At 52.0% G+C, this 14362-nt stretch overlaps 1 protein-coding gene across 3 annotated transcripts in view; it reads right to left on the bottom strand.

Annotated features, from left to right (window-relative positions):
• BTBD11 (BTB domain containing 11) overlaps positions 1-14362 on the bottom strand; it is a 265818-nt gene that overhangs the window by 15892 nt on the left and 235564 nt on the right. For 2 of the 3 annotated variants that reach the window (XM_028533013.2, XM_028533015.2), the window contains 3 exons: positions 14098-14318; positions 12377-12555; positions 4815-4920 (listed from right to left, as the gene is read on the bottom strand). In XM_028533013.2, coding sequence (XP_028388814.1) covers positions 4815-4920; positions 12377-12555; positions 14098-14318 — 506 coding nt within the window. The remainder of the gene's footprint in view (positions 1-4814; positions 4921-12376; positions 12556-14097; positions 14319-14362) is intronic. The other variant, XM_028533014.2, reaches the window with a different exon arrangement.

Genomic DNA, 14362 nt, shown 5'->3' with positions numbered 1-14362 from the left:
CCCGGGCCTTTCTTTCCCGGCGGCAGTGGCCCATGAGCCAGCCCCCTGCCCTCGTCTCTAATAATAACTGGCACCGACTGGGCACTCACGGTATACCAGGCCCTGGGCAAGCCGGCACTCACACATGGAAACTCATTCAGCCCTGGGGGTGTGCAGTTGAGGGAACTGAGGCAAACAGGTTACAGGGACTCGCTCCAGTGGGTGACAGGTGGAGGAACTGGGATTTCAAGGCAGACATTCTGACTCAAGGGCCTGCATTGTTCAACACCGGGGTTCTCCCATCTGCCCGTCATTTCCGCCATTCAGACCTGGGGCTGCTGAAGGTGCCCGTCTGTCCTCTGCCCACGTGATAATACCCACTCCCACCCCGCCCCCGCCCATCTCTGCCCCTGCCAGGGTCCACTGCGCTCAGTTCCTGAGTCCATCCAAGCTAGGTGGGAGGGCGAGGCGGCTCGACCTCTGCTGGGCTTCCGCTTAGGTCACTTACCCTGTTAGATTGCATGGGCTGCAGCACCCCAGGGTGAGCCTTTATTTTTTATTTATTTATTTTTAAAAAGATTTTATTTATTTATTTTTAGAGAAGGAAGGGAGGGAGAACGAGAGAGAGAGAGAGAAACATCAATGTACAGTTGCTGGGGGCCGTGGCCTGCAACCCAGGCATGGGCCCTGACTGGGAATCGAACCTGCGATGCTTTGGTTTGCAGCCTGTGCTCAATCCACTGAGCTATGCCAGCCAGGGTGGTGGGCCTTTATTTTATTATTTTATTTTATATTTTTATTTTATTTTTTCAGGGTAGACCTTTAGAGTCTCTAAATCAAAGATTGCTTAACATTTGTATTGTCCCTGTAGCCTCATCGTTACTGTGCATCCGCTCTGTCTGCCTCTCCCTCCGGCCGGCTCGCTCTGGGAGGGCAGGACCTTACATGCCCCTCTCACCTCCTTCCCTCTGTCGAGCACCGCAAGGTGGCAGAGTACAGTAAGAACGTGGGCTCTGAGGCCAGAAACCTCGGTGACCTTGGGCAAGTGGTTGGACCACTCCGTGCCTCCGTTTTCCTTCCTGTAAAATGGGCATGCCAACACCCATTCCGCACCCGCACCCTAGAGCTGCAGTGAGCATTGTGTGAGTTAATTTATGTGAAGCACTTGGCAGAATGGCTGCCATATACCGCCCCTTGGAATGAACTGAGCACCGAGATTTTTTTGATCTAGAATTTTTGGGACAAATGAAAGGATGCCTTGACCATTGCTTCAGAGGCTTGTCCTTGAAGCCTGTCGAGGACCCCAGACCCCTTCTTCACCTGGGGATCTGCTTCTTGTTGATGGGCCCTTCCCCAGGGGTTAGAAGTTTGTCCTCAGATGAAACCCCGGCTCCTCCTACAGCCGAGTTTAGGCTGCTGCCCCAGATCGCTGAAGGAGGGAACTGACCCGCTGGATTCCTGGGGGCCGTGACCCGCCAGCTGTGGGGCCCATCCGGTCTGACCTTGAGCCCCAGGCCCCCTTTTTTGCCCGGATGCTGCCGTAACTCGGACCCAGAGCTGGACTTCCTGGCTGGTTCTGCTCACTCAGCCCTCCGCCCCCCTGCGGCCCCAGACAGGGGCCCTGCTGGTTGGTCACCCCCCTCAGTCTCTGTCACCTCTTCCCGTGAAGAAGCTTTAATGGAAAACATGTCCAAAAAAGCAATACAAAGTCAAAATCAACTGTAATCCCACTATCTTCAAAATTTTTTATTCACCGCCCCCTCTCCAAATTCGTAAAACTATCCAGGTAAAGGGAAGGAGGGAGGGTTCAGAGGGGGACCTCGGAGTTGACAAAACCCCACTTCTCCACTTGCTGTAAAGACAGTTAACAGGCTGGAGCGACTTCCCCCTTCTTCTCAGCCATCTGCCTCCCTCTGCTTACTCTCTCTCCCACTGTCCACCTCCAACCATCCCCATCCTGCGCCCCAAATTGCTAATATCTCCTCCCATTAGCTCTTGTTACCATTCTCTCCCAGAATTCACTGAGACAGCAGGAGGACAATGTATTCACAAACACATTAGGCATGCACACGGCAGTTTGCCATAGTCCCCGCCACTCCCTACTGTCTTACACTGAGGCTATTTCACTCATTTATATATGACCTGCCTGGCCCTATAGAGATGCCAGTTTGGGACCCTTGTCACTGATCCTTCTAACTTTCCTTTAAAGCGGGTCCTGAAAGAACCCACTGTTTGGCAACTGTTAGTTAGTTATCCTGGCTTGACATGTTATACTGCAGATGCAAAACACTACATGTTCCATATTCCATGCATCCATAATTATACATATATTCTGCCCTTTTCCTTTCATAGTGTGCCTCTCAGGCCTGCCTTTCTTCTCTTGCTCTCTCCCTCAGAATCCCAAGGCTGGGCAAAAAAATAAAAACGAGGACTTTAAAATTGCTGATGAAAGAAATCCCAGCAAGTTCAGAAGGAAAAAAAAAAAGTTCTTTCCTCTCCTATAGCTACAGAAAAGCAGAATTTATGCTGCACCGTTAAAACAGCCCTCGCAAAAACTCGCCCTAACAAGGGCACCTGGGAGGATGCCCAGAGGTCAGATTGCTGCTCCGTTGTGGGGGGGGGGGGGGGGGGCAGCCTCCATGCTCTGAAGTCTAGGAATTTGATTGGTCTTCCTAGTTTGTTGCACTTAGGATATGTTAATTAACACCCTTTTTCTCCAAGGTGGAAATACTTGTGGTTTGGGTGCATCCTGGTTTGCTCACAGGACTCAACTGCGAAGTTTCCCATTTAGCAAAAACACTGTGTCATTTACATTGACCATTCATTCCTGGTGGGAATGAAGGTGCAATATTTTCAAACGGTTCCATGAGTTCAGGCTCTTCCCTCACACTGGCTCGCCTGTTTGACAAGGAGTGGTTTTGCGAAAGAGTAGAATTTTCTGATGATTCCTTTGCCCAGTGTTTTCCAGTCTTTGCAGGAAAAGGAAGTAGCAAGCAGGAAAGCCCCCAACCTTCATCAGAAGAGGAACCCTTTCATATTAAAATACCTTTAATATTTTATAACTCCCCAGGCAGCAAGGAGACAGGCCCTGCAACAGAAGGCTGGGGGTTCAGGTTTCAAGGCAGCCAAGTATTTCTTTGCCTTTTTTTCCAGGCTGGTCACCCGGGCTGCAGCAGCCTCAGGGTCCTCGGAAGAAAATCAGTGCCCGATGGAGAGGTTTCTTCTGGAAAACCCCAGAAGCTGAAACCCCAGGACGATGTAGTTACGGCTTCGGGTGAACCTGGTTCGGGGCCCAGCGCCACCTGCACTGATACTGCGGGATCGGCAGAGCCCCCGCTTCCTCAGCTGTGACGTGGGATGACTCCCCGTGTCCTCCTGCCTCCTGGGGTGGCCCGAGGGTGACCTGAGCTGGGGTAGGTCAAGGGCTCAGCTGGGGCCGGCTCAGGGCGAGTGTCCAGGAGGAATACAAGCGAGGACGGCTACCCTGACGGGAGTTAGAGCACCCAGGATCCTCAGCTCAGGTAGGTGCCCCTCATGTGTGTGTGAGTGTGAGTATATGAGTGTGTGTGTGAGTGTGTGGGGGGGCTCGTTCCCCTCTCCTCCGAGCTCCCCGCAGAAGGCTTCACCAGAGGCACACGATGGCCCGTCACTGTCCTCTGCACGCCCCCCTCAGGGAGGCCTGGGGGACAGCTACCACGCACAGCTCAGGCTTTTTAAAAATTATTTTCCCTCCAATACTGGTTTTATTACATTTTTAAAAAATCACACAATTTCTACATGTGAGGCTCTCCTTTTCTTCCTTCCATAACATTTCCCATTTTTTTACACTCAGTATTTTGGTTTAGATTCAGGTGCACAGCACAGCGGTGAGACGGCTGTATAAACTCTGAAGTGTCCCCCCTGGTGTTTCTGGGGCCCACCTGGCACCACACGCAGCTATTACGGTATTACTGACTGTGTTCCCGGTGCCGCACTTCAGATCCCGCTGACTAATTTGTGACTACCCGTTTGTACTTTGTTTAAGTAAGATTTTAAAAAAGATTTTCAAAACTTATTTTTAGAGAGAGGGGAAGGGAGGAAGAAAGGGAGAGAAACATTGATCGGTTGCCTCTGGTACATGCCCCTGTGGTTGGGGACTGAACTGTAACCCAGGCACATGCCCTGACCAGGAATCAAACCGGCGACCTTTCGCTTTGCTGGATGGCACCCAACCGACTGAGCCACACTGGTCAGGGCCCAGTTTGTACTTTTTATCGTTCACCTTATTCACCCAGTCCCACAACCCCCCGCCCCTCTGGCAACTAACAGTCTGCTCTCTGCATCTGCGTTAATTTTGTTTTTTAGATTCCACATATATGCAAAACCAGACTGTACGTATCTTTTTCTGATGAACTTATTTAACATAGCATAATAACCCGAAGGTTCATCCATCCTGTTGCACATGGTAAGTTAAGAGTGCATTCTTTTTTATGGCCGAGTAATATTCCACCGTACATATGTACCACAGCTTTTTAATCTGCTTGTCTATTGATGGGCACTGGGGGTTGCTTTTGGAATCTACCTGCCTGCAGGGCTCCAGAGACCTCCTTGCTGTCACTGCCTGTAATCTTTCCATGAGAGGCAGAAGCTGTTGGTGAGTCTCCTTGTCCACCCTCCTAAGGTATACCCTCCAGTTTTATCCCATAATCCAAGTGATATCCTGATTTCCACCTGCCTGACTCAGGTACCTATGTGCTCTCAAATATTGCCCACCCTTCTTTACCGAGTTTGCTTCTTTCCTGTCCTGAAATCACACAGCAGCACCCCTGGCAGGGCGGGGCCGCTGAAACACTCACCCAGGCGGGAGGTCTGCTTCCGCTTGATCTCCGTGAGCTTGGGGATGGGGTAGGGCCCGTAGCAGTGAGTGAAGATGACGCACAGCTGCTGGCTGATCACTTCGTTCTGCGGGGAAGAGAGAACAGCTCGCCTTGCTGGGGGCTGTACACGACCTCATGCCAGTTGTTGCCGGGAACGGGTCCCCCAGGGGGAGAAGCCCACAGACGGGTCTCAGGTTCTGAGAGATTGCCCCGGACATCACACGCCCAGCTGGCCCTGGCGGGCCCTGGGGCTGTGTGCCTGTTTGCCCACCGTCTATTTCCAGTGGGTTCCCAAGGGAAAGCTCGTTATTAAATCCTCTCTTGCTCTAATCGTGTACTAGCCACCGGAAACGAGGTTTTGTAACTCACAGAATGGAAAATAAGTTTTGACCCCAAACATACTTTTATCAATGCTGCAAAATTCTGGAAGCCTCTAACTGCCCTGAAAAATACCAGCAGAAGACCCCGTGATCCCGTGACTGTGTGTCTCCATTGCCGAGACACAAATGGTCCTGATTCAGCTTTCCTATCAATTTGATTCTGGTGCTGAGGCATTTCCAGATCCGGAGCACGCAGCTGAATCATTCCTCAGGGAAAAAAAAAAAAAAAAAAGGGCAGGGTGGCAGTGGGGGTGGGGGACAGTTCTGCTATGATCGCTCAAGGACCAAGGAACCTGCTTCTGAATGAGCCCCGCCCTCCGTGCGTTGGCCTCTTCCCGGGAGCCCACTGCTGTCCCAGGCCTCCCTCCCACCGCAGGTGTGCAGGGGGGAAGCCGCCAATCCCAGCACCTGGATGCTTTTTACTGCGTGAAGGGGTTGCAGCTCAGGGCTGCAAGGGGGGGGGGGGGTGGTGAGACAGAAAGACATTAACGAAATATTTTAAAAGTAGGTTACAACACAGTTTGCCGCATGTATTTTTGGAAGTAAAACCCTACATATGCATACATTTAGACTGACAGGTATTTCTAGAAAAAGGTCGGGGAGAATAAGCTACCTTTGAGTGGGATTACCGTGCTTTCTTTTTAGCTATATTTTCTGCAACAAACAACTGTTGCTTTTGTAAGAAAAACAAATATTATTTTGGGGACAACCCAGAATGTCAGCGGTTCAAGCTATTCGTGAATCTACTTCTTGGTGCTCCTGGAGCAGAAGGATGCGGCTCAGCACATGAAAAGAAAATTCGGCCCTTTGATGAACGTGGATGAGATCCCCAAAGGCGTCCTGTCACTGCTGACAGATGCACGCAGGTGCTAAGGGGATGCAATCACATTGAACAAAAAAAAGGGATGCTGCCTTATAAACAAGGACGTCGAGTGCTCCTTCGTGTAATACTAGCAAAGTGACTGCCTCTCTCCTGGTTTCATGCAGCGGCTCTCAAAGCACAGCCCCCAAACCAGCACCTTCAGGGCCGCTCCGGAGCCTGTTAGAATGTCCACCCTCAGGTCCCATCCCGGACCTTCGGACCCGGAAACGCTGGGGCTGGGGCTGGGGCCCAGCAGTCTGTGTTTTCACACATTTTCTGGTGATTTGAGGCTCCCTTCGGTTTGGGAACCACAGGGTTTCAAGGACTGAAATTCTGTCTTGGGTCTGAGCTGGTCTGGTGGCTGTAAACTCACTTCGTCCGGTCTAACGCTTTGCCACTCAGATGTGCTCCACAGACCAACAGCAGCAGAGTCGCCAGGGAGACGGCAGAAATGCAGACTCTCATCCGAGGCCGGGGAGTCAGGATCCACAGCCACGCGCTCTACATGTGACTCCCTCGCATACAGATGTTCAAGAAGCAGAATTACGGCCCCCAGATGTTGCATGCCCTGATTGCCCTAATCCCTGCGGCTGTATCACGAGAAATCCCACCTGTGAACACATTAGCTTATGGGGCAAAGGGGACTGGGCAGGAGTAAAGTTACCGACTAGTTGATCTTAAAGAGAGGGAGATTATCCGGGACTGTCTGGGAGGACCCAGGGTGACGACACACGCCCTTAAAATCAGAGGTACCGCCGGGCACCTGCCACTCGGGCCCCTTGTGGCTGTGCACAGGGGTGAACTAGGGCTCTTTGCACTGGGTACTGTGCGGCTGCACAGAACTGAAGAACAAAGAAGCAGAATTCTTACTACCTCAGTCTCCAGGAGGCTCTCCTAAGGTCGAGTCTGTGGATTTTGGGGCTGATATCTTTCCTCCCCTTCTCTGACCCCTCACTGGTCTCCTAAAAAGATGCCAAAACACACTCTTTTCTTTGGAAAGGAGTGCTAGGAGTGTCCCAAGGTGCTTTACAGGTAGCGTAGGCAGGGGGTTCTATGCAATGGTAAAAACGTGGGCCATGGGACACGACGGGGCTGGGTCCCAGTCCTGGCTCCTCACCTACTAGCTCTGTGACCTTAGGGAAAAGTTACTCAGCTTCTCTGGGTCTCCACGGTCTCTTCCAAAGTGGATTAGAATGACCTGCTTGGTGAGGTTGCCATGAGGGTTCAAAAGATAACGCATCACAATGTACCGTTAGGTGGAACCCAAGGAAAGGGCCCACAGTTGGCCATATCTGAACTCCCAAAATAGCAATTTCCCATAATTCAGATGAATCTGAATTTTTCTAGATTCTAAAATATTATAGAGTTCATGGCAGCTTTTGGGAAAACAAAAAGAAACGTACTATAATAAACGTACATGTCCATTTTTAAGACCCATTTCAAGCTGAGACATTCAAAACGATGAAAAAAGGCTGATCTTAGATTCAAGAGGATGTGGAATTACTGTTACTTTCCAGAGTCACTGGCAGTGAGTTCTCTGTCTTAATCAATTGGTCCCCATGGGGGGACCCCCTGTCGGCAGTGAGCCCGCTCTGCTGAGCACACCTGGAGCAGGTAAAGGTGGGAAGGCTGTATGGCCCTCGAGGATTCCCAGGAGGTCAGTGCTTAGCTCCAAGTCTGTCAACGCCCTTGGACTTGTGCACAAGACGAAACTGAACACACAATGAACTTAAAATGCTTTTAAATCATCCCCCATTTATTTTGAATATGTACTTCCATGTATGGCAATTATGAGGGCTTTCTATTTATGGTAGTAATATAATGTTTCCTTTCTGAATATGTTTTGGGGAAGGTAAGACGGCTTAAAGAAGAATAGTAAGTAATAACCAGTGAAAATATCCTTTAGGAGTGAAAGGGAAATCAGACATTCTCAGATGAAGGGACACTGAGAGAATTTGGCACTAGAACTGCCCTAGAAGAGGGGCTGAAGGAAGTTCTCTAAACACAAGGGAAAGGTGAAAGAGGGAACTTTGGAACATCAGGATGGAGGGGCACGGTAAGCAAAAATACGGATAGATGTAGTAGGCTTCCCCCCTCCTCGAGTTTCCTAATTATGTGTGGTGGTTCATGCAAAAATCATAACAGCGATGTGGTTCCAACTGCATGCAGATGACATACTTAAAGACGGGTCAACATGTCATAAGGGGGGAGGGTAGAGGGACACAAAAAGAGGTACGTTTCCATACTTCATTTGGCATTACGTATATATACACTTCGGTATTATGTATATGTAATGTAATACATCAAGCAGCCACTAAAAAACGCTATACAGTGAGATATACTGAAAACCACTACAGACAAATAAAAATGGAATAACAAAATGTTCAAGTAGTCCAGAGGAAGGCAGGAAAAGGGAAAGAGAAACAAAAGACAGAAAGACCACATGGAACACAGAAACTAAGATGGTAGACTTAAGCCCTGAAGTATCAATAATTAAATTAAATATACCTGGTCTACAAATTCCAACTGAAAGACAGAGTTGGCAGAGTGGATAAACAGCCCGACTGCATGCTGTTTACAAGAAACCTCAAATATAGTGATAGAGGTGAATTGAAAAGAAAAGGACGGGGAAATATCACACAAACATTAACCAAAGGAAAGCAGGAGACGCTGTACTAATAATACTGGATCAAGGAGACGTCAGAGCAAAGAAAACTGGCAGAAGCGAGTGGGGCACGACGTGGCAGAAGGGTTAATCCGAGAGGACGCCGTCGTCCTAAGTGTGCACGCCCCGAACACCAGAGCTGCAAATCCGTGAGTCAAAAACTGATGGAGCTAAAAGGGGAAAGAGACCAATCCAGCAGCTACAGCTGGAGACTTTAACACCCCTCTCCCCAATGACAGCCTAACTGGACGGAACAGCTGTGGAATAGGGAGGGACTCAGTGTAATCATCAGCCGACAGACAGGATGCCACACAGTTGCAGAACACTCGGCTCAGTGAGAGCACATCTTTTCAAGTGCCCGTGGAATCTCTACCAAGGTAGGCCGTATTCTGGGCCCTATAACAAATCTCAAATGTTTAAAAACGATTGATATGCTATAGAATGTGTTCTCTGACCTCGATGGAGTCAAACTAGAAATCAGTAACAGAGCGATCACAGAAAAATCCTCAAACACTTCAAAACTAGATAACACACTTTTAAATAACCCATAAGCCAGAAAGCAAGTTTCAAGGGAAGTGAAGCATTATCAAAAACCATGGGACACAGCTAGAGTAGTGCTGAGAAGAAAATGTCGAGTATCAAATGCATACATAAGAAAAAGAGAAGTTTCAAATCAATAATCTAGGCTTCTACCTCGACAGCCTGGAAAAAGAAAAGCAAACTAAACCCACAGGGTCTGATCACAGCAATATCACCCATGCTTGGGGAATGCCTGACTTCCCACAGCAGGAGGAAAATTCATTACATCTTTTTTTTTCCCCCATGCCTGGTACACGTGATGTGCTATACCACATTCCACCAGTAGGGGCTGCCCCTGAACCCCACCGCCCCCATAAAAGAACAAACAGGACTCTTGCATGAGCTGTCCTTACAGACTGCTCCTCCCTGGAGAAGCTGCCCCTGCTTCATTCCTGGGTCCCCCTGGGCCGCAGCTCCTTGCCAGGGAGCAGGCCCTGGTCCACACATCCTGGCAAAGGCCCGTCCCTTCATCCCCACCCCCAGCTGCTGTTGGAGGGTGGAGGCTTGGTCTGGCAGGAGGGGCCTGGCGTGGTGCTGGCAACACCCTGCTTCTCGGTCTGGGTGCTCACCACACAGGTGGGCTCACCTCGTGAAAATTCACTTACTCCATAGTTACGACCTGGGCACTTTTCAGTATGTACATCAACCTTCAAACTAAAGTTTACTTAAAAAACCCCCATAGATTAGGTTTACTTAAAACACAGGCGGCTTCAGTCATTTCTGGAATTCCCACTGTAGCCTGAAGAAAGAAAGAATAAAAAAACACCCCCCCCAAAACCAATAACCCCCAAACCATTTAGAACTCCAGACCCTGGGAACAGAACCAGGAATGTTGTTCACCACGGTGGTTTCTTAGGTAATTTCAGGTGAAAGCCTGCTTTATTTCCAAGCTGGGGGGTGAGGGGCAGGGAGCATTTGATTCTGAAAAGCTTCCAGCAGGGTTCACTCTAAATAGAATTGCTGCGGCTCATTACCGGAGGCCCGCACACCTGCTCCCATTCCGGCGGCGGCGGGCGCTGTGGCGGGCCGCCAGCACGCACAGACCCAGCCTGCAGGGGGCCTGAGACGCTGGGCTGAAGGGCGCTAATGAGAAGACCATGCAGCCCTGCTCTGCACCCCAGGCTGGGCGCTCCAGGCTCCGAAGGCAGACAGGCCCAGGCTGCCGCTTCACTGTGGGGCCACTGCTGCCCGGCCAAGGCAGCTCCATGCTCCCCTCTTCCCTCGCGTGGGCAGCCGCCCGTTGGCCCCGTTGGGCAGGGGAACCCATGTTGCCTGCGTGGTTCAGAGGCCTATTGCCTCTGCGAGTTCACAGGCTCCGTTGTCTTAGAGGGGCCCAGAGTCCCCCAAAGCCTGTTCTGGGACAAAGGGGGAAGAGGCTGGTGCGGGGGGCCAGTCTGCTATTTACCAACTGTGTGATCTCGGGCAAGTTAGTCAGTCACCCTCTCTGTGCCTCGGTTTCCCCACTTGTTAAGAGCAGTATCCACCTCAAAGGTTGCTTGTGGGGGTTACATGAGTTAATTCCTACAAGGTGCTTAGAATAGTGCCAGGCATTTGGTAAATAAGAAACTACATATTTTACCTTTTTAACCACCCCCCTCATTTTTGTCTCCAGACGGTGCATTACAAAAAGGGTTCCAGCAAGTTTGGGAACATTTAATGGCCTCTGTGATTTAGGCTATCCAAGGTTCTGCAGGAGAGAAGCTGGGAGGATCCTATGTGCTCCTGCAGGGAGGAGCCGGCACTCAGCCGGCTACCCGGGGTGTTCTCAGGCTCCCCGGGGCCTGGGCTGCCCTGCGCTGCCAAGGGGATGGTTTCAGCAGGACCACCCGAGAAATAATGGAGGTGCCACGCCCCCTGGTGAGGCCATTGTTATGACAGGGGTTAGAAGGCACTCACGCAGTGTGAAGGGCACTGACTCATTTTATCTTTGCAACCAGCCTAAGACGTTAATACAATCATTGTCCCCATTTTCAGCTGTGGAAACTGAGGCAGAGAGAAGTTATGTAACTTGGCCAGGTCAGAAGGCAAGTGAGTGGCGGAGCCAGGCTTGAACCCCTGCAGTTTGGCTCCAGAGCCCATGCCCTCAACCACTGGGCTACCCACTCCCCTGTGGCCCCCTGAGAAGTCTTGGGGTGTGTGATGGTTGGTGCCCAAACTCCTCAAAGCCTCTCAGGCAGACTGGTTCCCTCTGGTGTTTCCATGGCCACAGTGGTGGGCACCTGTCACCCCTCCCCCTGACCTGGGCTCTACACCCATGGCTGGCTGGGGGGTGGGCACACCACACTGTCCATCCTCAAAGTTCTCCACACACACACACACACACACACAGCCACATGGCCCACCGGCGGGTACTGGGTGTCTGGATGGTATCACCAAACAAGTGACCCCAGAGAGATTTTTAAGAACTGACCCCACTGTAGCCCAAGGGCTTGGACTGGTTTTTGGAGGGGCTGCACCATTTCCCTGCAGCTGTGAATGCAGGTGTCGGCAGGAACTAGGGGGCCCGTGGGGAAGGGGTGAGTCTCAAGGGGTCAGCACTGGGCTCCCCGGGTCCTCATTACCTGAAAAGCCTCCCCCAGGGCCTGGTTCCCAGGAACCTGCAGCCCATTCATCTAGGGCGCTGCGCCCGTGTCCCTCTTCCGGCTGGATTCCTATCTGTCCATCAGGCCTGCCCGAGCCTCAGCACGTCCATCTGTGACGCCTTCCCTGACCGTCTCACACCTCTCAGAGCCTGTGCCACTGAATTTGACGCTGTTTCATAAACCACCTCCGATGCCCGTGGGGCACACGTGCTGGTGGGGCCTTACCAGCTTCCGTGCAGATTCCCGGGGTCAGAAGATGTCTCACTACTTGACCCACATGCCCAAGCGCCTTGGAACATAACAGGTGCTCAGCAAAACAGCTGCCCCACAAACGACAGCACAAGTGGCTTTAGCCAGTTGGGGTGCACACGCCAGCAGTGGGCGTGACCACAGGGATCTGCCTGAAGGGTAGGATCAGGCTAAGGGACCCCTGAGCTGGGGTGCCTCCAGCCTAGCTCTCTGCCCCCTCGTACCTTGCTCGCTTTCAAGATCTCAAACATCAGGGGCAGGCCTTGGGTGATGAGCTCCTCCGTGTACTCTTCCTCCTGGATGGTCTTGAACTCCTTCAACAGGCACTGGATGAGAGGCCTGCGGTGTTGCTGGAAGGCGATCCGCAGAGACTCCAGCCACGTGTGCAGGGTCCAGGGGACACCTGGGGGTGGGGGAGGGGTGGGGCAGGGGTGGGGCAGGGGAGCGGGAAGGGCAAGGCAGAGAACAATCGAAAGAGCAGGCATGTTTTTATCTAAAACTTGGCCTCTTCCCAGGACATTTACCAAATGATGAGACCGAGAGACAGATGTTCAATGAATAAAGCCAGTGTTGGTTTTTGTCCCCCCCCCCCCCAGAGACTTGCAGAAGTTGAAATTAAAGGTCATAATTCAATTCCCTTAAGTACGGGTGTCCGTTTCTTCACGCTACTCATATTATTAGGGGCTGTCTGTTACAACCTATAATCATGGTGCAAAATATTGGAATTATTATGCACACCACTTAGGCTGATGACATACTCCTCATGCTGGCTTCGTGTGCCTCCATCCCCTCCACTTTCTGGGGCGGGAGCAGCTCAGGGAAGGGCAGTGTCTTGCCCAGGATTGGGCACCACATCCGTGCCCAGAGGAGAGCGGAGAGCTGGTGGAACTCACCGGGCAGCTTCACCACCTACTACTCTGGCTAAGATGGATACGGACATCTGCCTAAGAAGACACGGAGGATATTGCTGCTGTTCCCCTGTGCGAAACGTTTCCATCTGCAAGCACTTCATCAGGCCTTCCTCCTGGAATACCGAGCTCTCCAGCAGCTGACTGCTACTGGTAAGCCGTGCTCCCCTCTCCGGGTGAGGCAGGCCAGAAAGCGCATGCACATCACTACTGTGTATAATGAGCTCACCTATCCGAGTCTCGGGCTGCCTTGCCATGCTAAACAGGCTTTCAGGGCCACCGCGTAAATGTCCCACCCATGGAGCAGCCACTCCCCGAGAGGCCCGTTTCCAGAACAGCGTCAGGGGGCCCCACTGCAGGCCCTCCATCTACCTCGACCCGCCACACCCTGTGTTTAAGGCCCACGCTAGCTCCTGCTGTTCTCATGCCGGGCTAACGCCGCTAGACTGGGGACAGCCGGGCTAGCCTGTTCCCCAGGTGCACGGAGGAGATGGCCAGGGGCCGGCTCACTCAGGGAGGAGCCACCCCAAACTTTCCCGGAGAGTGGCTGTGTGCCCTGAAGCTCAGTGGGTGGAGCCCTGGTAAGGAAGGCAGGTCCTCACCCTAGCCGCTGCCTGGCCTCAGCTTCCATGGATCTGGGTGCTCTGAGCAGTTCCCAACCACTGGGAACCACCTGGGATGATTGTTAAATATAAAGATTTCCAGCCTTTATCCATCCAGACCCTCGACAGCAGAGCTTCTGGGTGTAGGGCCTGGCAATGTGTATTCAGACAAGCTCCCAGGTGATTCAAACCCCTAACTCCCTAGGGTCCAGAGTTTGGGAATCACGGAAAGATGTCTTGAGGATGGGGCTTCGGGGCTGGCAGGGTGCTGGTGGTCAGTGGGGATGGGGTGGGTGTCTCAGCAAGGAAGTGCTCCAACAGGCAAACGAGGGGTTCCCTGGGCCCACGCAGGGTGTGTGTGTGTGTGTGTGTGTGTGTGAGACCTGGGGCCGGGCAGTGGTGCCGTGCCCAGTGGCAGAAGGTGCCCCGACTGACCTATGCTCCTGATGTCAATTGTGACATCCACGTAGCCATGCTCAGCGCTGTGATACATGGCCTCTCTCAGGGCTCTCAGTTTGGCCTTGCTGTTGCGGCTGGCGCACAGGGGGGGCGGGGCTGTCTCCGCCAGGTCAGTCCCCTCGGCCAGAATCTCCTCCAGGGACAGGATATCACTCTTCTCCTTCTCTGGCTGAGCGAGCAGTTTGCGGAACACATTCCTGTCAATCATAAACCCAGAGAGGAAGACACTCAGAGAGGGAAG

The sequence above is a fragment of the Phyllostomus discolor genome, chromosome 2 (genome assembly GCF_004126475.2).
Source record: "Phyllostomus discolor isolate MPI-MPIP mPhyDis1 chromosome 2, mPhyDis1.pri.v3, whole genome shotgun sequence".
NCBI lineage: Eukaryota > Metazoa > Chordata > Mammalia > Chiroptera > Phyllostomidae > Phyllostomus > Phyllostomus discolor.
The sequence above is the reverse complement of the archived record's forward strand: the minus strand, read 5'-3'. Positions and strand labels throughout refer to the sequence as shown.